Genomic DNA, 26,133 nt, shown 5'->3' with positions numbered 1-26,133 from the left:
TCTAGCTGGTGAGGGGCAGTGGGCAGAAGCCACTGACCAAGTGGCTGTTCCTCCCCAGTGCCTCCACATAGTGAAAGAGGCAGCCTTAACAGCATTTTTTGGGATGCAGCCTCATGGTCCTGTCGTTCCGTATTCAAAAATGAGACAGGGCCCAAGTGAGTCATTCACTGATTTTGGGGAGCGGCTCACCAGAGCCATTGAGGTCCAGGTCAAAAATGAAGGGGCACGGGAGGACATCCTAGCGGAGATTTCATTTTCGAATTCGAATGATTTATGTTGTACTGCAATCATGAGTCTTCCCCTAGACCCTCCACCCACCCTGCAAGACATGCTTCGAGTATGTCAGGTAAAGGTGCCGTTCATGAGCTCCTCCATAGGACAGCGGCCCAAATCACACCACGTTGCGGCCATGGACGCTGAAGATTCCGGAAAACACTGAACACCAGGAGGAAGCCTTCTCTTCAAGGCTCACAAAAATGTTTTTTATGCAGGAAATCAGGGCATTGGTCCTCCAAATGCCTCCTTAAGAAAATAAATGCCTCCTTTCAAAAACAAAAGAGGGGGAGGGGAAGGGGAAAAAGGGAGAGGGTTTAAACCCTCACAAAAAACCTAATGGGGGAGCACAGGTCCACCCTGCGTGATGAAAAAAACGGGGTGGACCAGGCAGAAGGAGAAGGGAGCCAAAAGAAAAAGAATGAAAAGCTGCCTTACCCCATTTGGGGTGGCAGCACAAAGAACTTACTGGAGGTCACTTATACTGATCATGACATGGCACAACCGATTTTGACAACTAATTCTAACTATACACCCTATAGGTTACAGCTCATGGGGGGTTTGCGCCTGAAAGACAGCGACTGGAAACTTGTGTCAGTCAACAACAGTGAGCAGGGCACTTGGCCAAGGGTCAAAGGTAAGCTCATCGTTGTGGGGGATTGCAAACACACTCCACAAGAGATTGAAGTCCTTCCGGGAACACTTGACAACAATCCCGGGAGATTCGTTCTCTGGCTACGTTGCACCCACCCACCAACCTTTATAGCTTAAGGACAGATAGTTTCCCAGATCATACCCACCTGGGAACGCCCAGAAGAAGACAACATACCAACAGCTTGTCCAGTACACAACATCACAGAGGCGAAGCCCCAGGTGGTGTGTGAGCGGAGTGTGGGTGGGGAGGCCATTAACATCACAGGCCTCCTAGACACGGGGGCACATGTGACGATCTTTCCTGCCAAGCATTGGCTGTCACATTGGGCCTTGGAAAACGTGGCCGGACACGTGCAAGGTATAGGGGGAATGCAGTTGGCCAAACAATCAAAGACCGTGGTGCAAATTAAGGGGCCAAAAGGGCAATTGGCCAGTTTACGCCCTTTTGTTTTGGATTATAAGGAACCCTTGTTGGGGAGAGACCTGATGGCCCAGTGGGGGGTCACAATTGACAGACCCCTCACAGGATTTCTGGGCGGCGGCCACTGAGGAGCGGCCTACCCTCAAGCTGAATTGGAAAACAGATTCACCAGTGTGGGTAGAACAGTGGCCACTTTCAAAACAAAAATTGAAGGCGCTTGAAGAGCTCGTGGAGGAGCAGTTGGCCAAGGGCCACATGGTAGAGACTACCAGCCCTTGGAACTTGCCGGTTTTCGTCATCCGGAAGCCAGAGAAGGACAAGTGGAGACTCCTCCAGGATCTCAGACAAATTAACAATGTGATAGAAGACATGGACTCTCTTCAACCTGGGATGCCTACCCTGACCATGCTCCCACAAAATTGGAAATTGGCAGTAATAGATACAAAAGATTGTTTCTTCCAAATTCCCCTACACCCTGATGATGCCCCATGTTTTGCATTCTCGGTTCCCACGATTAACCGAGAGGCCCCGAGGAAACGCTACCATTGGCGAGTTTTACCCCAAGAGATGAAAATGTCTCCGGTCATCTGCCAGCGGTATGTGGCTTCCTTGCTGTGCCCAGTCCGCGTAGCCACAGAGAAAGCAATCATCCATCATTATATGGATGATGTGCTTGTGTGTGCCCCCACCGATTATGTCTTGTCCCACGCGCTTGACCTGACAATTAATGTGTTGGTTGTTGCAGGGTTTGAGCTGCAGGAAGACAAGGTTCAAAGGATGCCACCTTGGAGGTACCTTGGGCTGGAAATTGGCAAGCAGACCATTGTGCCACAAAAATTGGAAATTAAGGCCAAAATCAAGACCCTCGCAGATGTCCACCAACTGTGTGGGGCATTGAATTGGGTGAGACCCTGGCTGAGCCTCACAACCGAGGACCTAGCCCCTCTTTTCAATTTATTGAAAGGGGGAGAGGAGCTGAGTTCTCCTAGGAAACTCACCCCGGAAGCAAAGGAGGTGCTGGAAAAGGTACAGCATCTTATGCCCACTCAGCAGGCTCACCAGTCTGATCCGGACCTGCCTCTCAAATTTACGGTAATGGGAAAATTGCCACACCTCCATGGGGTCACTTTCCAACGGTGAAACAACATCAAAAAGGACCAGGGCACAGAAGATCCGCTCTTAATCATAGAATGGGTCTTTCTCAGTCATCAAAGGTCCAAGAGAATGACACGTCTACAGGAACTGGTGGCTGAACTGATCCGGAAGGCTAGAGTCCAGATCAGGGAATTGGCCGGATGTGATTTCGAATGCATTCACGTTCCAACTGGATTAAGATCGGGCCAAATTACAAAGGCGATGTTAGAACACCTGCTTCAGGAGAATGAAGCACTGCAGTTTGCTCTGGATTCCTTCACCGGACAAATCTCAATTCAACGGCCAGCCCACAAAATTTTTAATCAGGATGCCAAATTCACATTGAGTTTGAAAAGTGTTTGAAGTAGGAAGCCTTTAGAGGCCTTGATAGTTTTCACTGACACGTCCAGAAGGTCCCACAAGTCAGTCATGACTTGGAAGGACCCTCAGACTAAGCAGTGGGAGGCAGATGTTGCTGAGGTGGAGGTATCACCGCAAGTTGTTGAGTTGGCCGCTGTCATCAGGGCTTTTGAAAGGTTCCCCGAACGCTTCAATTTAGTGACGGATTCCGCTTATGTGGCGGGAGTGGCGTCCAGAGCAGATCAGGCCATACTGCAGGAAGTGTCTAACACAGCACTGTTTGAGCTGCTTTCTAAGCTTGTCAAGTTTGTCTCCCACAGGGAACAGCCATTTTTTGTGATGCATACGAGATCACACACTGATTTGCCAGGGTCCATTGCTGAGGGAAACAGAAGAGCTGATGCTCTTGCTGCTCCTGCAGTGATGGCCCCATTGCCAAGCATTTTTGAGCAGGCAAAGCTCAGCCATCAGCTTCACCATCAGAACGCGCCTGGCCTTGTTCGCGGGTTTCACATCATCCGGGAACAGGCTAAGGCAATTGTGGCCACGTGTCCTTCCTGCAACCAGCATGCACTTCCCACCTTGAGTGTGGGAGTGAACCCCAGAGGTCTGAACAGCTGTGAGCTGTGGCAGACTGATGTGACACATATCCCCCAGTTTAGCCGATCTAAATATGTGCACGTCTCAGTGGACACCTTCTCCGGTGCAGTCTTCACTTTTGCCCACACAGGGGAGAAGACCTCGGATGTAATAAAACACCTCATCCAGGCTTTCTCCTTCATGGGCATCCCAAAAGAGTTAAAGACCAATAACGGCCCAGCGTACCGCTCCAGGGAGTTCAGCATCTTCCTGCAACAATGGGGAGTGGGACGTAAGACTGGCATCCCCCATTCCCCAACAGACCAAGCCATGGTGGAGAGGACCCACCGTGAGATCAAGAGGGTCCTCAACCAACAACAACCAGTGTTAAAAACAGAAACACCACAGACCCGACTGGCCAGGGCTCTATTCACCCTGAATTTTTTAAATTGCACCTTTGAGTTTTTAAACCTTCCAGTCGTTTGCCATTTCGGGGCAAACCCTCAACTAAACATCAAAGAGAGGCCGCCAGTCATGGTCCGGGACCCTGAAACTGGAAGGACAGAGGGACCTCATGATTTAGTCACGTGGGGTCGGGGGTACGCTTGCGTGTCCACCCCCACGGGGCTGAGATTGTTACCATCAAAATGGGTGAGGCTCTATGTCCTGAAGGTCTCAGGGGAAAAAATATTTATATGGGCATTAGTGCAAATTGCCTTTTTCTTGTAGCAAAAAGCTACTGATCAGAGCAATCCAGTTAAAACAGAAAACTGCATTTTTCCACGACATGCTTCATATCCAAGTGAATTAAATCATGTATCCTAATGTTCATGATCTCCTTGCACTGATTAGGAAAAGGTCACATTTATAAACTCTGAATTTTTTTTTGTAGATGAGAAACATTAGTAAAATGAAATTATTACTTTTACTTCTCCCTTTTTTCCCCTACAGTGTTGAAGGAGCTATTAGGACCTTCTGTTGTATTTTTATATTTAGCACAAATGAGCAATGCTGCAGTACTGGCTAAGTGTTCTGTCCCTAACCCCACTAGGGCGGTAAATTTTTAATTTACAAGTTTACCCTTGAAGAATTACCAAAAGCTATAGCCAGCACTGAACAAAGCAGTTCTGAATAGCAGAATTCACTTGAATGACAGCATTCTTGGCCTTGTTTCCTGCAGTGTCTGCCTGATTAGTTAGCAGTACTGCTCAAGGTACTAGTTATTATTAAAAAGCTCTAAATGGCTCAGGATCTGAAAGAGTGCCTTAACACCTGTGTCTCAGGACAGATGGGTTGGCCTGTCTCTTCAGTCCAAGTAGGATTGACAGCACTGGCAGAACTTAGATCAGGCTCCTTTGTAGGCAAGTATTTATTACACAAACACAGGCATTAATGGCAACATGGAGCAGTGGTATCCCTCCTGTTCTCCAGCAGGCTGACTACCTATGAGCACCTGATCTGGTGTCTGAGGCATGTGCCATGCATCCCTCCCCATCTCTCCTATCCAAGTTGAGTAAAACCCATCTCACAGGCCCAGATATGTCCAGATTTCTACCTCCAGAAGAGTTGTGGGAGCTTCAGAACCTGTGATCTCTAAAAAATCAGAGACAGTATTTCAACCCATGATAGTGTGTTACCCTGGTTTTTCTGAGCTTCTTTATTAGCCTTTTGATTTTCATAAATGGAGTCAGATCTTTTAGTTACTGTAGAATATTAGAGCAGTTTTTCTACCTTTCCCACAGAAGTAATATAAACAAATCCTTTGTTTTTCATTCTTTGTCCTTTGTTTGCATAATTCTAACCTGAAAACAATTGTAACTGACAATTCGTCTGGCCACTGAGGCTGAGGGGTGGAAACCCCAAAAAGCCAATCTTCTGCTAGACCCACAAATGTATAAAAATAAAAGAATAAACAAAGGGGCTTCTTCTCTCCGCCCTTTCAGCTAGAAGCTGGATCAGAAGAACCTTTGCAGAAATCTCTTGTCTGTGTGTGATTTCTTTGTGTTTCATGGTGACAATAGTGCCTTCACCTTCATGTTGAGGACTCAGGCATACGCCAGATTTTCAAGATAAACAGAATGAAATTCAAACGTACTATGCAGACATTTGGAGAAAGTCAGAGTACACATCTGTTTTATCAGCTACCCAATATTTCATGTCAGAAAAAGTGCTGAAACAACTGCTATGCATTAACAGAACAAAGAAATATATTTTCAGCGCAGAAAACTGTCCTGTTTTTCATTACCATATTTTCCTGCCTTGTCATGGCAACACATGTGACTAAGATCAGATACTTTTGGTGAAAATACAAAACTAGTCTTAAAAGCATGAAACAATATATCCACTAAAATCAAAACAAATTAATGTAGTTATATATATTATTTCCAGAGTTCAACTCTTGTAAGAAGGACATACTTATTTTAAAAGGCAAAACAGACGTCTAATACAGCTTCTTTTGTAACTAATTTCTATTCCCTACCTGTGGTGGTAACCTGCCTTCTATAACACCCCATGAACAGATACTACTGAACTCCACTAGGTTGATATACAACAGTTTTGGTAAATAGCCAAATCTATTGATTTTTTTCTTTGTGTACATGCTAATTTTTTTTTAATGATGCAACACTGAGGAAATAAAGGCCTATTAAGACTAATAGGTGCAATTCCAAAAGCTTATTAAATGGATTAACTACTGCCATGCTCAGTCTATCCTGAGTAGTGACTGCAGATTTGATGATCCCTGATGAAAAGTTCTTAGTAATTATTTTTATTTTAACAAGAAATATGAAATATGAACAGCCTCTTTCTGCTAACATTTAAAAAGACCTCAGAGAACAAATCCCCCCCTTCAACTACCTTAAGCAGTAAATACAATGCAATTACCTGTCATGTTGCAGTAAACTTTCAAAGGTCCTAGTGTCCCGCTGCCATCTGGATCTATCCAGTAGTAATTTGAAGTTTTGCCCAAGTGTTTGTATGCTTCGCAAGAGAGTTCATAAATAGCTGAAATGAAATAAAACAGAGCAATAAGAATTGCTGTAACTCGGGAAAAAAATATTCTTAGGATAATGAATGGATCCTGTTTATACACAAAGAATTGTACCTTTGACATTATAGCAATATCAATGAGGTTCACAGAAAACAAAGCATCTTTCCAAAATTATAGAAGGGATTAAAAGCTTGCAGCACATAATTCCTGCTTTTGTAACGTGAGAAAAAGCCAGAATAGGCAGAAAATTCTAACAGTTTGGGGAGAGGAAGGAAAAATAACACTTCTTCAAGAGTATGTTTAAATAATTTTTTTACAATATAGTTCGTAACTTTGTTTATGTTTTTGTTTAAGCTTTTGTTGCTTCTATTGATACAACATACTTTTACACTTAAGCTTTTTTCAAGAGATATTAAAAGACCTTACGAGTTTTCTCTCTGTAAATTTTGTAATTTTTTGTTTTACTACAACTCAGAGTAACACTGAGTTTCAAAACTGAAATTTCTCACTACGTGCAATTCCTGTCTCTATACAGCTATGCAGTTTCTGTATTACGTACATACAAAAGCAATTCTCTGGCCCAGCAGGGACCGAAATTTCACAATATTTGCTGGAATAAGTTTAATTGATTTAGTAGAGAGGTTTGTTTCAATTTTTCCTTGAATACAGATTTCTATTTCAAGTCATAAATTTTTTATCAAATTGTGTTATGAATAGCTCAGACATAATAATAAGCACCATAGATAGAACCTTTTCTAGCAACTCCCATATTTTCTTACAAATGTAGAGTTTTTCAAAAATTATGTGCATTGAATATGAAGAAATAATTTTATCCTAAGAAAATTTAAAATGGATAACGTACATAAATTGTTCTGTGTGTATATATGTATAAAAATGGTGAATTATATAAATATTTTCCTATACAATTCTTTAAAAAGGAATGTGTAATGCTGCTTTGTTTTTAAGGACCAGATGGCACTGCTTTTTTGTTTGGAATCAATCAATCAGCTGCTAAAAGAAATGAAATGTTTGTTTAACCAGACTTCATATCCACTCCAAAAATCCATCTAATTTGTTGGCAATTCTTGCAAGCAATCTCTTTGCTAAACTGGCTTTATTTCAAATGTCCATAAGGACGAACTGTTTTGCTGGGCTCTGATGATGATGAGTGACTGATCACACACACACATTTAAAGCCCTCTAACCAAATATCAAGACATGTGAAGGAAAGCAGATTAAAAAAATAAAGAAAATCAAATGTTGGTGTGGCATGAATGCAAGGCTAAAGGCTGTTATCTATCTACAATTTCCTTGTGATGCTACAAGAGAAAGAATTTCTTGGAAATTTACGTGTTCATTAAAGGATATAAAGTAAATTTTGTACAATTAGATAACACTTTAATTAAATTGTGAAATATGCTAAGCCATTTCCCCTTTCTGCACAAACAAAGGTCTACATATCCTTCCATTATCAAGGACACTACTCTGTGTCTGTTTTAAGGCACTTCATGTAGAACTCATAAGGAATTCACAACCTATTTTGTTCAGAAGTATTTCCCTCACTCTCTACACACAATCTAAAAAAAAAAAAAAACCAACCAAAAAAACCCCCCAAACAACCAAAAAAACCCCCACATAAAATACGAACTCCATGAATGTATAATTGTTGTGACACCAATGGATGCACTCCAGGTCAAGTCAAGAAGAAAAGAAATATTGTTCATTGTCTCAGTGAAGTTTTGTGTTTTCATTAGAAAACCAGGGGAGCTTTCCTTCTGTAGTAACCAGATCTTCATGTAAGGCCATACGACATCTTTATCCAAGTTTGAAGCTTTCAAGAACACAGGCCAATATTTGTACAGAGATACTGCCACAACATAGAAAGCAACATTAAAGAGTGCCATATGGAAGTCAAATATTTTTCTAGAAAATTAAGGGGTTTAGATTGGACACGCTTCTTTCTATTCTCCTAGAATGGGAGAAATAGAAAATGCTACATAGGTAATAGCTTTATAGCATAGAAAAGGCTGCTTTTTATTAAGTCACCACTGTTAAACTTCAACATTATGTTGAACATTAAATAACAGAAATTAAGATTGTTCTTCAAATGAAGGCAAAAGAGTGGGACATTCTAAACAAATTCAATTTTTGAAAAGTTCTTATGAGTGTGGGATAGTTTTCTGGGAGGTACTATGCATATGATTAGAATACTAGAATTATTAAGGTTGGAAATGACTTTTAAGATTATTATGTCTAACCATCAACCTATGACCACCACCACGTTCACTACTAAGCCATTTCCTCCAAGTGCTGAATCCACAGGTTTTGTTGAAGAGTTCCAGGGATGGTGACTTCACCCCTTCCCTGGCAGTCTGTTCCAATGGTTTACAACCCTTTCTGCAACTCTAAACCCCTGGCACAACTTGAGGCCATTTATATAGGTTCATAAAGATCTTAAAAACAAAAATCAGTGAAAATGAAAAGGTAGTTACCAGTGCAGTAACATAAATCACTTCACAGGAACATAGGAACAAAGTGAAGGGACAAGTGAATTTCACATACTGACAAAGTAACAAGTAATTAAAGGTACAATAGGAAACAGCAGTCATGTTTGGTGTATGAAGACAATTGATGAAAGAAAGAGATCTTATTGTTGACTTTGGATGGCAAAGGGTAATTACTTAAATAAAGAAAAGAACAAGAGCAGCAAGCAGAAGGCAACTTGAGTGGAAGAAATTAAGACATGAAACCAAGGTGTCAAAGTGGATGATGACAGAAAGAAAGACACCACAGGATCGCCTTAACAGCCACTACTTGCTTTTGTAAATGTTACACAAAAAGATCAGTAGTGTGTAAGAACAGGTGAAAATAGAAAATAAGAAACTCAAAGAAAACCCAGAGTAGATAAAAGGACTAACATTTAGGAATGCTGTTTTAGAAGTCACCCAAGTACACTAAAATATAAGAAAAAACAAAATACAAGGAGAGACCATGTCAGAATCAAATCAGCTTAAATGCGAAAACTGATAAAGGTTCCAACAAAAAAGCAAAAAAACCCTAACTGAGCTAAGAAAACACAAGAAAGCAGAAAGCAAGATTTGGATATAAAGTTTACAGTGTTCACATGAGAATCAGGAGAAATGATTGCATATACCCACATACAGAGGAGGGAGAGGGAGAAAGAAAAGGGCTTTGTAGTGCTGATTCCATATGGAAGATAAGAAAGAAAAATAAACAAAAAAAGTGGAAGTACTGAGGACACAAGGGCAATAGATTTTTTTTTTTTTTTTTTTTTTTTGCTTTTCAAGCCAGTAGAAGTGAAATGCCAAAAATGTATATTTGCTTTCATGGTATCTGGTCCAAATACACAACACATGTAGTCTTAAGGGACTTCAGAATAGTATTAAACCTCAAAATCTTCCAAGCTAAATGTAAAACTCACATGCACCCTGATGTCTGGATAAGCTATTTCTAGCATAATAAATCCAGCTGTCTGTTTGTTAAAGTTTTTCAAAGGTCACTTATATTCTTTCTGAGGAGAATAAGGGAAAAAGACCCACCCTACAAACAACTTCACTACTTACATGCTTTGTATTGCATCAAAAATTGCCTACAAGCTGCAAGTGGTGAAAACCTGGTCAAAACAGAGATTCAACCTCTTAGTCAGGGAAAAAACTAAGCACAAAAAGAATCAACATTAGAAATAGAAGAGTACAAAAAAATGCACTGGAAATAGAAGAGTACGAAAAAAAATGAACTTTTTGAAGTTTAATCTCTTGAATAATGCAGATCAAACTGAGGCCACCAAATCCATTTCATGATAAAATTTGAAAGGGTTTTCTGTGTTGCAACATGAAGATTAAAAGTTTTAAAACCATAAACAAAAGAAATATGAATTTCACTATATCTTTTGGTGCTTCAAGGAGCATCAAGCTTCTTTAAACTTCTTGGTCTAGGCAGAAAATCCAGTCATTTTAATTAGCTAACAAATGCAAGTACGAATGCATTTTGAAATGCACCATTAACTAAGCTAAGTTCACAACAGTGGATTTGAATGACCACGGCTTGAGGGGAAAAGTATCTTTTCTTAGAAGGACTTTATTAGGTGAGTAGACTAAGGGAGAACAGCCTAGAGTGAAACAAACACTAACAACAAACCTTGTAGCTGCACAGACTTTAGGAGCATTTGCATTGCTGCCTTTCTTCACGGGTTCTGAACACCAAAGGGGTTGTGGCGATGGATGTGGAAGTCAACGCATTTCTGAGTTTTTAGGACTCTCTATTTTAAGCATTAGAAGAAAAGAAAATAGTTCAAAAAAGAGTTTTCAGAATAGTTTTTTCCATCTCAAGACTGTTAGTCAAAAGTTGGAGAGAATCAGCCTCTTAGATTTCAGCGGCTCCTAAGTGATTGAGGGAAGCAGATGTTCTCACTCCTATTTTACTTTCTGACTGCTGTAAAGACCAAGGGATAGTTATTCTGCACAGGTGGCACAGCTGCTGGCTATCTCCAAAAAGCAGAATAGTTGAATGACAAAGAGGATTTAGAAACTCTGTGGCCCTATATGATGTTCCCATAAAATTTCATTAGCACCTTGGTGAACTAAAGTTTTTCCAGCACTATGTGAAAAGGCAGCTTTAATTTTAGGGCTGACAAACAGCCTTTTTTTATAAGCACAAAGCTCATTATAAATAGACTACCTAGCAAGACAGTCTGCACTATGTGGCTCAATGAATGTGTTGCAATATGTTTTGTTTCTGTCAGTGAATGTGGTTGCTGCAGGGAATAAACTCCTTTAAACACCTGCTAATATAGGAGTAAATCTCAGCTTTACAGGAACACAGCAAAGGTGTAGATACAGAAAAATGGTTGGAATGAAATGACAGCAAAAGTGACAAAAACAGGCAATGCATCAGAACCACAAAGTCCAGCTATGTCTCTCCAGCACTTTCAACTTCTTGGAAAAATACTGAAAACCAAATAGACTCTGAGGTGCATGGTTTATGTAACTCAAACTGGTTTTAACTCTTGAGCCTGAAAGCACAAATATACAATGAAGGGGGGAAAAAACTCCAAGCTTACTAAGAAATAGCTGGACACTGAAATGTCATACCTGAAATTTATTTTAAAAGAATAAAATAAGACTAGTTGCTTTATTATAACATATATTCAGAAGATAAGTGGAAAATGCAAAAATAAATTTTTATACATCAATACATGTACACTGTAAGTTCCTGCTCTGTCAGCAGAATTTTCTCTCTGTGCACATCCACATTAAACCTATATTCATCCTTTACTCCTTGCAATGTTATATGGTGGAGAAATTATGTTTTCCAGTTCCTTTAAGTTAAAAGAACTAGATATTTCATCATAGTCAAAGCAAGATATATACAAGAGAAAAATAGCCTTCTGTTTTCTGACAGAAGGAATACACACAGCTGCTGGGTTGCTGTACTACCTCAAGTATATTTAAAAGTTTTTAAACAGCTCCAAAAAAAGCCAACATGATGCAACACTACTTCAATGTTCTTTGTGCTCTATAGGACAATGTCTGTAATGGTTAGAACCAAGTCTTATATCCACCAGATTTTTCAAGTGTGGATATAAAAATTCTATAGTTTGGAACTCAACCTTATAACGTCTAAGAACAGGAAAAGTAAAATAAATTTAAAAATTTATTCTCCAGTTATAGTTAACTTAAAATAAGCACATGTACTGTTAAAGTCAGACAAAAATAAGTGTGAACAAGTATTTACTTTTACATCTCACACAGTGAGAATAACCCTTTAAGATATGGTTTTGACATGAAATGTTTTCTGATGCATCTTTTACCAGGTTCCCAAATATTAGGGGTTCCTGTGTTCATTTGGTGTTGGAAAAGATAATGTGGTTGGAAACTTCTGCTGAATATTCCTGGCTTTGGCCTCTCCACTTTTTTAGGCTGTCAGTTTACAGAACCTCACAACCCCTTCAACTGTGAGAGCTGAAGTCAAAAATTAATCACAAATCAAACCCCAAGGACAATCACTCACTACCAGCATCCAAAAAACCTCATTAGTCAAACAGTGGCAGAAGGAGAAAATGAAAGCTAAGGAAGAAACCATCACCATTCTGATATAGAATTGCATACGTACATAAATTCTTTGAGCTATTTGAATACACTTCTACTTGTCATCCTAAGTGTATGCACACTCATCTGAAAAAGACTTCCAAAACATTAAAAACACCTAACACCATCTGATCCTGCACAGAGAAGGTTCTAAGGTAACCAAGACCTCTGTTTTAGGATTTTTTTCTCATAATTTTTACTTATTGCACAATAATCTTAATGTAAAACCCCAAAAGGTAATGAGACACATGCTTTGCTTTCTGCATACTCCCAAATATCCTTAAAAAAAAAAAAAATCTTCCTTGATTAAAAAGTATCTTGAAAACATTTGCTGAAATAGTACCCTCCCCTAAATAAAAGGTAGCAGTGAAGAACAAAGATAAAATCCTAACTAAAAACCCCCCCAAAAAAAGTCTTGAAATCCCAATAGCAATTCTTCATGCTAAATTTAAGAAGGACTCTTGCTCTTAGAGAGAGCAAGTTCTGCATGACCAGAAGGTGGATCACCACAAGCCACATCACTAAATAGCAGGTACTTGCAGCTAGGATGCCCTTGTAAAATTAGATTACCATGATGAGGAAAAGCACAGGAAGCAGCACTTTCAGCAAAATATACGGCTCTAGTAGAACAAAGCTGTAAGACCTCCAAGGCTGCTGGCCTTCAGAATGCAGGAAGCAGCTGTGGCTGCTCACTGGTACTGGTACCTGGACAGGCCAGAGCAGTAGGGATATGCCAGCATACCCAGTTGGCTGCAATACTGAATTTCTGTGCCCAGTCTATGAGCACTTGGAAAGTACACCTGGATGTGTCAGCAACTGCAGCGAAGTTCATGTCCAGGAAGAAAACTTAACTTCTCAGTGAACTGCAGCTTTATGCACATCCTAAATATGGTATGTACATAAATTGTACATAAAAAGATTAATTTTGACATCTGAAGTGGATCTACTGTGACACCCAAGGGAATTCCAGAAATTGCTTTCTGAAGAAATATAACTATTCTAGATGCAGTTACAGTTCATTCAGTTACAATCAAATGATTTTCCAGCTAAAAAGCAAGGGCTAAGGAAGTGTCTAAATGTGACATGCCCTTGCCATTGCAATATCACCTCATTATTAAAGACAGTGGAAGACAGAAAAAACCCGCCTTTCCTGACTTCACGCATAACTGAAAATTTGAGTAAACAAAAACCTCTAAAGCCCTGAGTGTAATACTTACAATTTGTGTGCTCGTGTTGCATCTGCAAGAAAACCGATTTACTCTGTTCTTAAAGAAATGTTGCTATACATAAAAAGCCACTCATCAAAAAATACCATTTTCACATATAAGTGCCATTAGGCAATTGGTAAATTTCACTGTATATAAGAGAACTGGAGAAAATTAGAAGGTATCATGAACAAGTCCATCAATTCGCAGATGTGTATGACATGGCCCATGCTTTAGCCACTGATTTTTCCACTTGTTTTTTAGCCATGACTAGATTTCCTCCTCAGCCAGAAGTTGAATTGAGCTACTGCAGTCCCAGAAGTACAGGCAAAAACAACCCCCGGCATCTTTAAACACCTTCCCAGCAAAACTAGGATTTGTTTCTTTTGGGTTACCATCATTTTAGGGGCCCTTGCTTTACGCTCACAGCTAGCTAGGACAGGCACATGAATTCTAAGAGCTCAAAGCTTCATCCTTTCACTGTTATCACGTGACATTAGCAAGCATTTTCCACACTACACAACTATTTTACTCATGACAGTTCAAACACAAAGTTAACCAAAAACCAAGGCTTCAGTTATGTTACCCTCAACATTCCATTAAATAAATACTCCATCATTCTATAAGATTATTGCTGGAAAAAGTAGTTTAATTACTCAAATTATATTTGAAGAAATAAGTGCTGAGATAAAAAGCAGAGTAATTTTGTGGTCATAATTAGTGTAACAACAGAATCACGTGGTTGTGGTGAACCTCAAAGATAATGCAATCCACCTCCCCCCAAAAAATCTCAATTACATCCATGTATCATTCCTAACACAGTCCAGTTTAAAATGACATAAATCCCTGACACACCAAGGCAGCCTAGAGCTCTACCAGCCCCTCAGGATCAGCATTTGTTCTACTCTCTCCATTGTGGGGCTGTTCTGCTGCAACTTGAACTCATCATTCCTCTTTATTCACAGTGAATTTGGAAGATAAGTTATTGCACTCCTCCTTGCAACCATCTTTTACCTATTTGCAGACATGAATCTCTTTTCTACATTAAAATGGCCAAATTTGTTCATTTTGATCACTGATTGCATTTTCCAGGTGCTATATTATTCTCTCTCTCCTTTGGATTTTCCAATTTTTTCATGAAGCTTAGCATATGAAAACAGAAAATGGCCAGCAGAGCCAGATTAATTTGTACCTTCCATAAGTTTTACTTCTATTAATTAATCAGTAAAGGATGCTTTCTTTATTCACAGAATCATAAGCAATGAACTACAAGGCAAATCAGCCATCATTAACCAGCACTTCTACAAAACTGAATTTAAAAAAAAAAACAAGTCAAGAGTTTTCCTCAACCATTGCTTCTGCAATTGGTTAGCCCTCTACCCCCCAACATAGTCCTTCCCAATGCTGAGTAGATTTGCTACTCAAAATCCCTAAAATAGCTTCCCAAAGGAAAGAACATTCTTATATTTTGCATATGTACATGAGAGCATACATATAATATTATATACATATGAATCATATAAATAAACTATAAAAATAAAAATATCATATAAATAGCACTTTTTTAAAAAAAAAATTGATTTTATTTTATCGGGAAGGTAAACCAACAGAGGCAGAAGTGCTTTTTATCTGGGTTAGTGTTCATTTCTGTCCATGGTTGCACTGGCTGTCATGCCACTAAGACTCTCCAAAAGCAAAGATCCTTTGTGACTGAGCATAAGCCTTCTTCACACTGGCATTGATCTAAGCTGCAGCCTTCCAAAAGTTTCTATATCTTCCTCACACCCTCCCTCTGCCTTCTGCTCTGAGCTAATGAAATTGTAAAGTGTTCTCACCATTAGCACAATGTCCAAATATGCCCCATAGAAACAGAAATTAAATTAAAAGCAGTAAAAATAAAAACAAGAGATATGGAAATCTGCAGATTTTGTGTCAAGTTTACTCTAGGCTCAGTTATGTCAGTGAAAAACATGACAATTACCATTGTGGTAAAAAAGAGAACAAAATAGAGGCTTTACCATCAGAGTGAGAAAGAGAACACAAGTTTATTTGCCACTGGCATAATATGGAAAATTACTGCTATAGGGGTGAAAACTGCAATCTGAGCCACTGCAAAGTAGCTCAACCCAGGAATTTGCTATGAATACAGAAAAGCCAACCCATTAATGGCAAAATGAAAGGTGCTCTGTTTCTCTCTCAACTTTGTTCTTTGCTTTGGGCTGGGGAAGAGAGAAATTAATTTAAATAGAAATGGCTGAAGCAAAATGGATTTTTAAATAAATTTAGCAGTGATTTTAAATTACAAGCCATAGATTAGACAATTAGCATCTTTGTAACAGTGTCAGCCTACAGACATCACAAGAAAGTATAATTAGACACCAATTTTTAATAAGGTTCTTTTGTGAATTAAGTCATCCAAGGATACACAAACACAAAAAAAAACTAGCCAAAAAGAAACCCCCAAAACCAAAAACCAAGCATGGCTTTTGGGACCAAACAAAACGCGGTTCAGGATAGAAATGGCACAATTTCAGTTTAAATCTGGATAGCATTGCACAGTTGTGTAGCTGTAATTAATTCCTGGGCCCTGCATCTGAGAGGGAAGATTGTCAGAGAAACTCAGATATTCACCATACTTTTGCTGGTCTTACACTGTGGCCCAGCCACAGAAAGCTCAGAGGTGCCTGGAGCTCATTTGAGTCTCGTCCAGCTGGAAGGTATCAGGAGCACTGCCAATACCATCTTGTTCCCTTCTTCCTCCTATCCCTCTCTTCCATGCAAAAGGTTTCACCGTTGGTATAAAAACAAATATTGAATAATCCATACCCGTAAAGAAAAAGTATGGGTTCTACTCCAGTTATCACTTTGTATTGCCAGAGTAATGGAAAGGAGAAAAGACAAGGGCCAAACCTTGGCTTTACAATTTCCCGTCTGTGTAATATGAATCCTTGGTTACTCTCCACAGTGAACACACATACACAAGTGAAAATCTCAGCTAATTATGCCAGGGTCAAAGCAGGGGAGATAACTCCCATAGTCAGGCCACAGATACAGATTATCTGGAATCTTATTTTAACACAAGATATCTGTAAATGGCTGCATATAGCAAAGACATTGAATAAACCAACGTATTCTCCCTCACCAAGTATATACTGGTTCTTTCCTGCCTTAGATATCAGAGCATTTGGTCTCTCTTCAGACCTGAATATCCTAACCAATGTTAAATAATGCTTAGATGAACATGGATATATTCTCATTACGCAGCTTTGAAAAAGACTATAGTGTCTGGTTTTGTTTGTTCACAAATATTAACGCTCCCAAAATCCATTACCCACATGTTCACTTGTAGGACTGTAATCCAATTTTATTTTTACCAGACTCAACAGTTTGTTGCACCACCCCTCTTGTTAGGGGTAGAAAGGAGCCAAGACAGATTCTCATCTAACAACGTGAAAATGGTCCTAGTTTAGCCTTCTTTATAGCTGAGCCATCCTGACTCTAACTACAGCAGGCTCCTACTGTAAGGTCCAACTGCAGACTCTGATTGCTGGTTATTTCCTGCTGGAATATGACTGCAAGTATTTCCTTGCCACCTCCGACCACAGGGTTTTACCTAGCTCAACTGTGACTGTAGGTTCCAACAGCAGGTTCTAACTCCATCAGATCCAGACTGACTTCACAGCAGACCTTTTACAGCAGCAACTCTCTTCCTGCTGTCATTCTGCTTTGTGTTTGTCTAGATCATTCCTTCTTCCTCAGGGCTGCTCCACCTCCAAGTCCTCTCCTGACTAACCCACCCCTTTTATCAGACTTATCTTTATTAATCACAGCTGCAACCCATAAATGGCAAGGCTATTCCTCTGCTTTAGTAATTAGTACTACTGTGACTTATCAGGGGTGAGGTCACCTGTAATCCTTTCTTCTACACCTCCTTTGGTGTAATATTCACCATTTCATGCCCCTTTCTTTCCTTTTCCCAGCCCCAGATCCCTAAATGTTTTTGAATTCAACCTTCTCATAACCATCAATCCTGTGAAGGAAGTTATGGTAGCTTTCTTGGCTATCTTCACTGAATACAAGATATACTTAAGGGAAACTACAATTTATTGGAAAAAAATCCCCAAACAAACCAACTGGTTAAATAAAATTACATAAAAATCTTAATCAAAAGGCTTATGTTTGAAAAAAAACCCAAACAGTAAACCACAGAACAGTAGCTTGCTTACAAAGCCACTGCTATGCACACAGACTGACAGACACCTAACCAAATAGTGGGTTTTCCAGAGAAGCCGAGCACTTATTTCCATGAACAGAAAAGATCTATAACATATAATATTATGAAAACAAATCCTCACATCAGCATTTACATTATCTCAATCAAAATGTCCTCTATCAACATGACACCAATTTAGAAGGAATGCATCATGTTTGTCATTTCCATTAATCACTAAGCAACTTGCACTGCCAACGGAATTCAACCTTTTAAACTGACATAAAAATATCAATGGAAACATCTGCTCCACATCCCCTTATTTTTTGTGCCTTCTCTCCGATGCTTTCAAATGGGAATGACTGTGTCCTGGCAACTTCCTAGAAATCACTTTTACATCTTCTTCACATAATGGATGAGCTGTGAAATTAGTAAGATGTTAGATGGGTACCTTGGGGGCTGCCCTGGTTGGCACACACTCTATTTTGTCAGTATCTGTTTCAATAGCAACACTGTGGACTATTAATTTAGACTATTTACTGAGGGGATGAGAATATAGAGAAAGTGTCAGGTTCTGAGAAAAAATGCCCATCTGCAGACCTACAGAGGAGGTCAGAGAACCAATGGCAAGGCAGAAGCCGGAATAATACCCTGCCAGGCTGCCCACATGTCCGCCACAGGAGACATCAAACCATTCAAGCCCATCTGACTCAAATCAAGGATGCACATAAGTAACAAACAACCTGTCTGGGGCTGTCACAGCACAGCCTCAGCTCCAGTGTGTGAGCATGGAGCCCATCACCCCCATCACCCCCATCATCATGAGCCACTGGTAGCAGCTCTCCCCAAAACCTTTCAGACCAAGGGAGTTTCTGCCTTGGATGGGGACACATCATGGGATTCATGGAAAACATAGCTCAGGATTGCATAAGACTAATAGGATATTTAGGGATGGAATGAAAGGCAGGAAAAAACAGAGAGCTAGACATTTTGGAGGAGGAAAAAAGTGCAGGAAAAAAAGAGGGATAAGTATAAGTGTTGGTGTGGTAAGTATGCTTGCCTGGTTGCATCCTGCATCTGATCAGCACAGTCTATTCTGCTTTCTTGTTAAATTCCTTTCCAAATCTTTCCTGGGCATGCTGCTCCTGTGTGCACACGTGTGAGTATGTGGCTGTGAAGAATGACTGAAGAGGAAAATAATCAGAGCAATGATTAGAGAATGAATGATGAAAGGAGGAAACAAACTGCTGAGGCTGATAGGAAAGCACAAAGAAATTGAGAAACCTAAAAATGGGGGAAACAGAAGAGGGCTTGAAAAGGAGAGGCGTAGTTAAGAATTTCAGAAGGATATAGCTCAGTTAGCCTGAGCATGAATCTGAGAAATGCAGTGATATCTGTAGTGCTCTGAAGTAGCAGTCAACATATTGTAGTTTTACTAATATTAGCAAAGTGTATTTCTATTTACGAAACAATAGTGATTTCCATGTTTTTGTAAAGTTATGTAAACATAGATGATTCCTCAGGCTTCAGTAAAATATTTAAAGAATTCCAGTAACCTTTCATTACTTCTGCTAAGAGACTTGTCCAGCCAAGATGACTATTGCCTGGCCTACCTAAGGTGAAATTTTAAAGCAATAGTTACGGAGCAAGACTGATACCGAGCATCTACTTTTGCTAACAGATTTTGGTCCTAAAGCTTTTCCTGATATATCTCCTGTTGGATTTTAATATTTCTAAATAACAGGACAGGACTGCCAGGAGATGCTCCTCAAGCTTTATTGCAACATCAGCTTCAGTACAGGGTGATGCAATTGAAAGATGGCAACAGCTCACATCTTGCCAACAGCAGCTGAAATTCTTTGTGTTGCAAGGCCTTTTAAAAGTTTTCAAACTAATAGCAAATTTTAAGAGCTTACAGACATCTGTATAAATCAATTATTAAAACTATATGTATACCTTTTATCTAATAATAGGTACTTGTCTCATATATTTGCTATTCAGGAACTTTTTATACTCTTCTATAAACAAAGCACAAAGCCTTATTATTATACTTTTCTATTATCTTGCATAATATTTTTTACTTGCTAAGGCTTCACTCTACATAGGACAAAAACACAGTCTTATTGTTCTGTGTCCTTATTCTTGTATCTTTTTAACTTTAGGCCTACATACCCAGTGCTATGAGAGTTTTCTGTTTTTTCTGTTTCCCACAATTCCCCCTCTCGGTACAACTACAAAGAAACTCTCTTAAGAGTTTTGTCAAGTTTTGACTATTTTACATTGCAGAACTCTACTACAGTGCATCCTCTTTAATGTATTTTTTTCTGCTTAATTAAGGCACCTATTTTGTTTAAGTGCTTTGACTTTAGACTACAGCAATTCTAATGCTGTAAAAGATTTGGTCTATTCTAAGGATGTAAGTCAAATTTGGTAGTAATTGCTGTTTCTTGTTTTGATGTCTTGTCTGTTTTAAGGTCTAAATTCAAAGCTTTTATCTATGTCTATATTTGCGTACACTACTTCGGAGTAACAGCACAAGACTTTGTGATCTCTAAGATTTTGAGAATTTTCTGTAACTTTATTTCTCACATCTCTCTCTTGGATCATAAAGGTTTTTTTGATGGTTCTGTCTATCATTTGTTGCACACACTGAAGTATATAAGGTACTACTACTAATACTACTACTAAAATAACCAATACATATAAACCTATTTTACAAAGTTCTCTTAAGGTGAAAACCTCCATTTTTCAAACAATGAAAATTTTCTATTTTTTCTATTTCCCACAATCTCCCATATAAATTACAGCACATTGGGAAGGAGAATAAAATTCAAAATTCCTCCAGACTAAAACTACAAAGCGGCACAACAGCTTTTACCCCTGAATGAAAAGGGCCAATGTAGACATTTGATTCCTAAGGAAGGCATAAAGGTGCGATACATTTATGCTGCAGAATAGTGGAAGAAATACTATAATGATGTTCAAGATAGGTAGTGTCCATAAACAAGAACCAAACTGAATCAGAATTCCCACCCTCTGGAACACATATCATTCACATGGAAGTATCATAAGAGAACTGACAATAATGATTCTTTATGTTTATTTGCTGCAGGAGCCATACACTTACTCTCATAAACATTGTTATACAAATCATTAAGATAAAATATGGTGTAGATTGCACAAGTATCTCAGGGTTTCACTCCATTTAATTAATTTTTTTCCTCAAACCACAGTCCTATTTGATTGATCATACAGCTTTCAACACATTGGAAAGGTAGAATTTATCAAATCTTTCTGCACTAAGTGATGTGCATAAAAATTCTACAAACCCTCGATAATGTCTAGTTATCCACTGGTGCATAATGTCTTTTAATAGCAAGCCTAATTATACCCATTAAGTTCCTGTACTTTGAATTGTTAAAAAACTTCTTAAAGAAAAAATTTATGTGGACAGAGAAAAAATATATCTGCATGTATATGTGAAGAATTTCTCATTGCTTTGACTATGGTACATCTTTAACAGTTGATATTGCATTAACTTCATTCTCTCACATCTGAGAAAATAGGATTAGAGTGACTTCAAAACATGTTTTTTCTGCTTAATGGCTGTCAATGGGATTTTAATATAAGCACCTTAAAAACTTTAATTGCAAAAAAGCATTAACAGTGAAGTATGCAATATGTTAGATTGTCTTAATGGAAAAGTTTAAGAAAAAGCTAATTAATTCTGAAGTCTTTATTTGCAGAGTTCTTTTCAGGCCATGAATTAATTCTGGCTTTGATTCTACGGTATAAATGGGCTGCTTTAAAGTTATCTATTGTTAATTACATGTTCTCTTTTAACTGTCCCTCGGAAACAATATTTGCTTCTACACTGTGAACAACAATAGAGAAAGGTTACAGTAGTCTGCAAAAAACTCAGCTAATACCCAAGTTTTCCCAAATACATGCTGCAATTCAGGAATGTTACTTAGGTTGTTTTACAAGAGTTAGCTACAACTGAATTGAGAAAATCCCCTGAGTTAGATCCTGACTTCATACTCTTCTTCTACTTGACCCTACCTGGTAGAAATTTAGCTTCAAAACTCATGTCATTTGATTCTAATAGAAAGCTATATATAAAGAATGCAACTATTCAAACAGCTAAAATCTGAAGTCCAGTTTCAGCCATTACAGTCTCTCTCAAACCACACCTGGCAGAGTTATTTGCAGCTGATTTTTTTCATTTCAGCAAAATTTCTGCTTGTTGATTATTCATATTTTGCTTTGCATCCTAATGTTAATTTTCTCCACCTTCAGGAAATACTCCTGGTGCAATTGCACATGTTGGCGCTGCAGCCCTTTCTGGCCTGAACACAGACCACATCCATTTGCTTACCATAAAAATTTAAGTTGCCACCAATTTATTACACAATCTGCATCTCATAAACACCTGGTGCAGAGCAACTCTCAGCTCAGCTGATAATAAATTAGTAATAGAAGAACTATAGTTTATAACACTGAAACGAAGAACAATCTGATTTTTAAACAAATATTGGAGTTCAAAACCAAAAAAACCTGCAATTTCCCCAATCTAAAAAAACCCAAAAACCCAAAAACTAACCAACCCCCCCAAAAGAGTAAAAAGCTTGTCTATTTCAGTTTTACAGGGATAGATGAAAAATGCAACAATTTAGGGATTATATGTTACACGTGAGAAGTTACAAAAGAAAACAAACCCAATTTTTCAGTCTTGTTTTAAAAGTACATTTTAATAAAAATAAGTAATTTAATAGAGTCTTCTACATTTGAAAAGACATACATTATGTTAAATCTTTTGAAAACATGTAATAAATAAAATATGAATACACAACGACATGTATATATTATAATGACAATTTCTTTGAAAAGCATTATTGAAAAAATGATTAGCCTTAGAAAGGTAGCATATCAATTATATGATCCTTTTAATAAACCACTGTAAACAAAACTCTACAAACAGGCTTTGAGAATCTCTATTCTCAAAGGAAACAAACATCTGAGAAATAAGGTCTTGCAGAGTATGTATCAAATTTAAACATTTGATTACTTCAGATACAGAGTGTGCAAGAGGAGGAGAAAAATAAACTGACAGTGACATAACTGGCAGAGAACAGTCAGTAGCTGAAAGTGTTTTCTCAGGATACTCGCAGCAGAAGAAAAAAAGCCTCTTTCTAAAGGTTTCAGAAATTTATCTTATTTTTTCACTCCCTATTTCTTCAAGATCAGCATTGCTCAAACATCCATACTTCTGAGTTTGAATGGAAACTACTTTATCTAGACTCTAGTGTCAAGTAAGTCTCAAATCAGGGGCTCAAAGGAGCAATTCAAAAAACCACAGGCTTTGTCAGGGACACCAAAACAGCAGCTCACAACAGGATGAGAGGGTAGTGAGGAACTATATTCCCTTTTCTTACAGCATCTAGTACAAAACAGTCTTTAAGTGATAACCCTTTCCTCATCATTGTGATCATTATTTTCATAAATATTTCCTCCAGCCCCAGTCTCCCCAAATCAAGCAGCCCTGTCAAAATAATTCTTATCATTCCTTCAGCCTCACTTTCCACAGAGGAACTTCACAGATCACCTCTCTGCAAAGCTCCTCATTCCCATTAGTGCATCCCACAGCTGCTGTCCTCCCTCAGCCCCAAAAAGGCAAATTATCCCCAATACATGAGGAGAGGGGGAATGGGAGCAATTCAGATTTTGCCCTTCTGAAAGCTCCTATTTCATGTTAAAAGTAAGCAGTTTGGCTTCCCAGTATTATTTTTCCTTTGTTCTTTCACACGATTCAAGCAATCTGCCATGAACAAGTCTAACCAGCAATGTGGAGTCCCACTGCATGCCTTAAATGTCAGCTTTCCACTGCAGAAACTCAGCCTAGAATTTTCTGTTGTTGTTTCATATGCTTTTTATGCTTTTGTTCTCTTCTATGTTGTCTGGTGTTGTCCTTCTACAAGTTTACTAATGGAAATTTTTCATTTACTTCTGGAAAATTTTTCAGGCTTGCGTGATATGTTCAGTCATATGGGTGCAGGTCTCATGCTTAAATCTCACTAAAATCAGATACTTGCATGTCCACAAATCTGTAGCACATATCACTATTCCACTTTCTGAAAAAGGGCCAATTTTGGAATCCAAGATTTTACGCAAAATGCTGCTAAGCTAAATGACTAAAACATCAAGCTTCACTGGCAAAGATTCAGAAATGTCAGGGTGATAGTTTGTAACAGCCCTGCACATAAATGCCCAGGGGACAACTGAAGAGGAGACAGTTTTATGCCAAGCCTTCTCAAAATATAGAGCATTTCTGACTAGGTTGTATCTTCCACTTCGGGTGTATTAAAGAGCAGCATTCTTCCTGTCTTTGGATCAGAACATCCTTTCACAAGATTATCTTATGTATCATGGTTCCTCACCATGGAGGTATTTATTGTATTTTTTCTGATAAAATAATGTTTTAATATGCTTGTGAAACTGCAAGTCTTCTGCTTTTTCTAATAAATCAGTTTGCTGTCACAAAGATAACAATGTTATTCTCATAATTCCGCCAGCCTCCAGTGAAATTGAAACACATGCTCTTCTTGTTTGAGATGACTAGAAAAATGATGGAGTTATTTTTTTTTTCTTTTCCCTGAAGTAAATTTCAGTGCATTGTTTTGCCAAATTATGTATTTATTTTTTCACTATTTCCCAAATTTCTGACAGGACAAAATCACTGCCATGGTCTTCTTTCCTATCTAGACTATAAACATATAAGTCCAGTGTTCTGTTTGCTTTCCTGTCTATAGAAACACAGGAAAATCAGATATTACAAACTAACTGATGGAAGTCTTGCTGAAGATCAGAACCTATGCAGATTAAATTTGTGTTGATGACTATTAATCTTGGCAATAGCCAGTCATGAGAGTTATCACAGCTTCTACAATGTTTCTCATCCAAAGTGTGTTTCGAGAAAATATTAAACTCATTATTGAAGCAATATTTTGTTTTAGGGAAATAGTCAATATGGCTTGGAAAAATGCCCATTAGGCTCCAGGGTCATTTAATGTACTTATCATTTCAAGACAAGTCCTATTCGTCATTAACTTTGAATCTGGTTCCAAAATATAAGGTAACGTTTATTCCCAACATGCTGTGAGAAGACAGAGAATTCAGAGGTCAAGTTCCCTTACATGGAAAATAAGAATCACTACATTGTTTCCCATAATCTTTTTGATAAAAACTTACAGCAAACCACCAATCTAAAAATGTAAAAATCCTTTATTTTCTTTCCCAGCAGAGTTGCATTCTCTGTATATTCTGATGCAATTAGTGCCTCTTCCAAGGACAAAAGTATGTAAAATTGTATTTCTCCTACTGTCTTACGGAACCAACAGTCAAGAGATGTGATCTGGGTTCTACTTCCTCTTATGGACTAACTGAAAATTTTTAAGAAAACCTTTTTCTGTCTGATATTCTTGAAGGAATCTGTACAGCTGTACAGCAAGGACAGTGTTTGAAGGTGAAATAAAAGAAAAATAACTTGAACAAGAAGAATAACTTGTCTTTCATAAGAGGAGGATCTTACAGCCACTTCCAGTCCCCAAAGGAGCCTAGAAGGGAGCTGGAGGGGGACTTTTTACAAGAGCATATAGTATTAAGAAAAGGAGGAATGGTTTTAAACTGCAAGAGGGCAGGCTTAGACTGGATATTAGGAAGACATTCTTTACTGTGAGGGTTGTGAGACACTGGAAGAGGTTGACCACAGAAGCTGTGGATGCCCCATCCCTGGAGGTGTTCAAGACCAGGCTGGAAGTGGCTCTGAGCAACCTGGTCTAGTGAAAGGTGGCTTTGTCCAAGGCATGAACGTTGGAACTAAATGACCTTTATGGTCTCTTCCAACCCAAACCATTCTATGATTCTATGACCATTAAGATTAATCTTTTAAGTGCAAATTGAACATTTTTGTTACCAAAACAAAACTGAACATTTGTGTTAGGAGAGATCATATATCATCAGATAAGGTTCTTCTAGCGTTTTCCTAAACCTAATTATGTTTATACAGGAATTGGAAGGTAAATACATCACCATCATGGTAAACTCTCTAAATCCATCCTTGTGTTTATCTTAAATACAGATTCTAGCAAAAGTGTGTTTTGACCTACATTATAAAAAAAATCTCAGAAAAAGAAGCTTGCATG

General features: G+C 38.5%; 1 protein-coding gene across 1 annotated transcript in view; it reads right to left on the bottom strand.

Moving 5' to 3' along the window:
* CNTNAP2 (contactin associated protein 2) overlaps positions 1-26,133 on the bottom strand; it is a 770,772-nt gene that overhangs the window by 313,241 nt on the left and 431,398 nt on the right. Inside the window, exon 12 of the mRNA XM_040057848.2 lies at positions 6,305-6,424. Coding sequence (XP_039913782.1) covers positions 6,305-6,424 — 120 coding nt within the window. The remainder of the gene's footprint in view (positions 1-6,304; positions 6,425-26,133) is intronic.

The sequence above is a fragment of the Hirundo rustica genome, chromosome 1, assembly GCF_015227805.2.
Source record: "Hirundo rustica isolate bHirRus1 chromosome 1, bHirRus1.pri.v3, whole genome shotgun sequence".
NCBI lineage: Eukaryota > Metazoa > Chordata > Aves > Passeriformes > Hirundinidae > Hirundo > Hirundo rustica.
The sequence above is the reverse complement of the archived record's forward strand: the minus strand, read 5'-3'. Positions and strand labels throughout refer to the sequence as shown.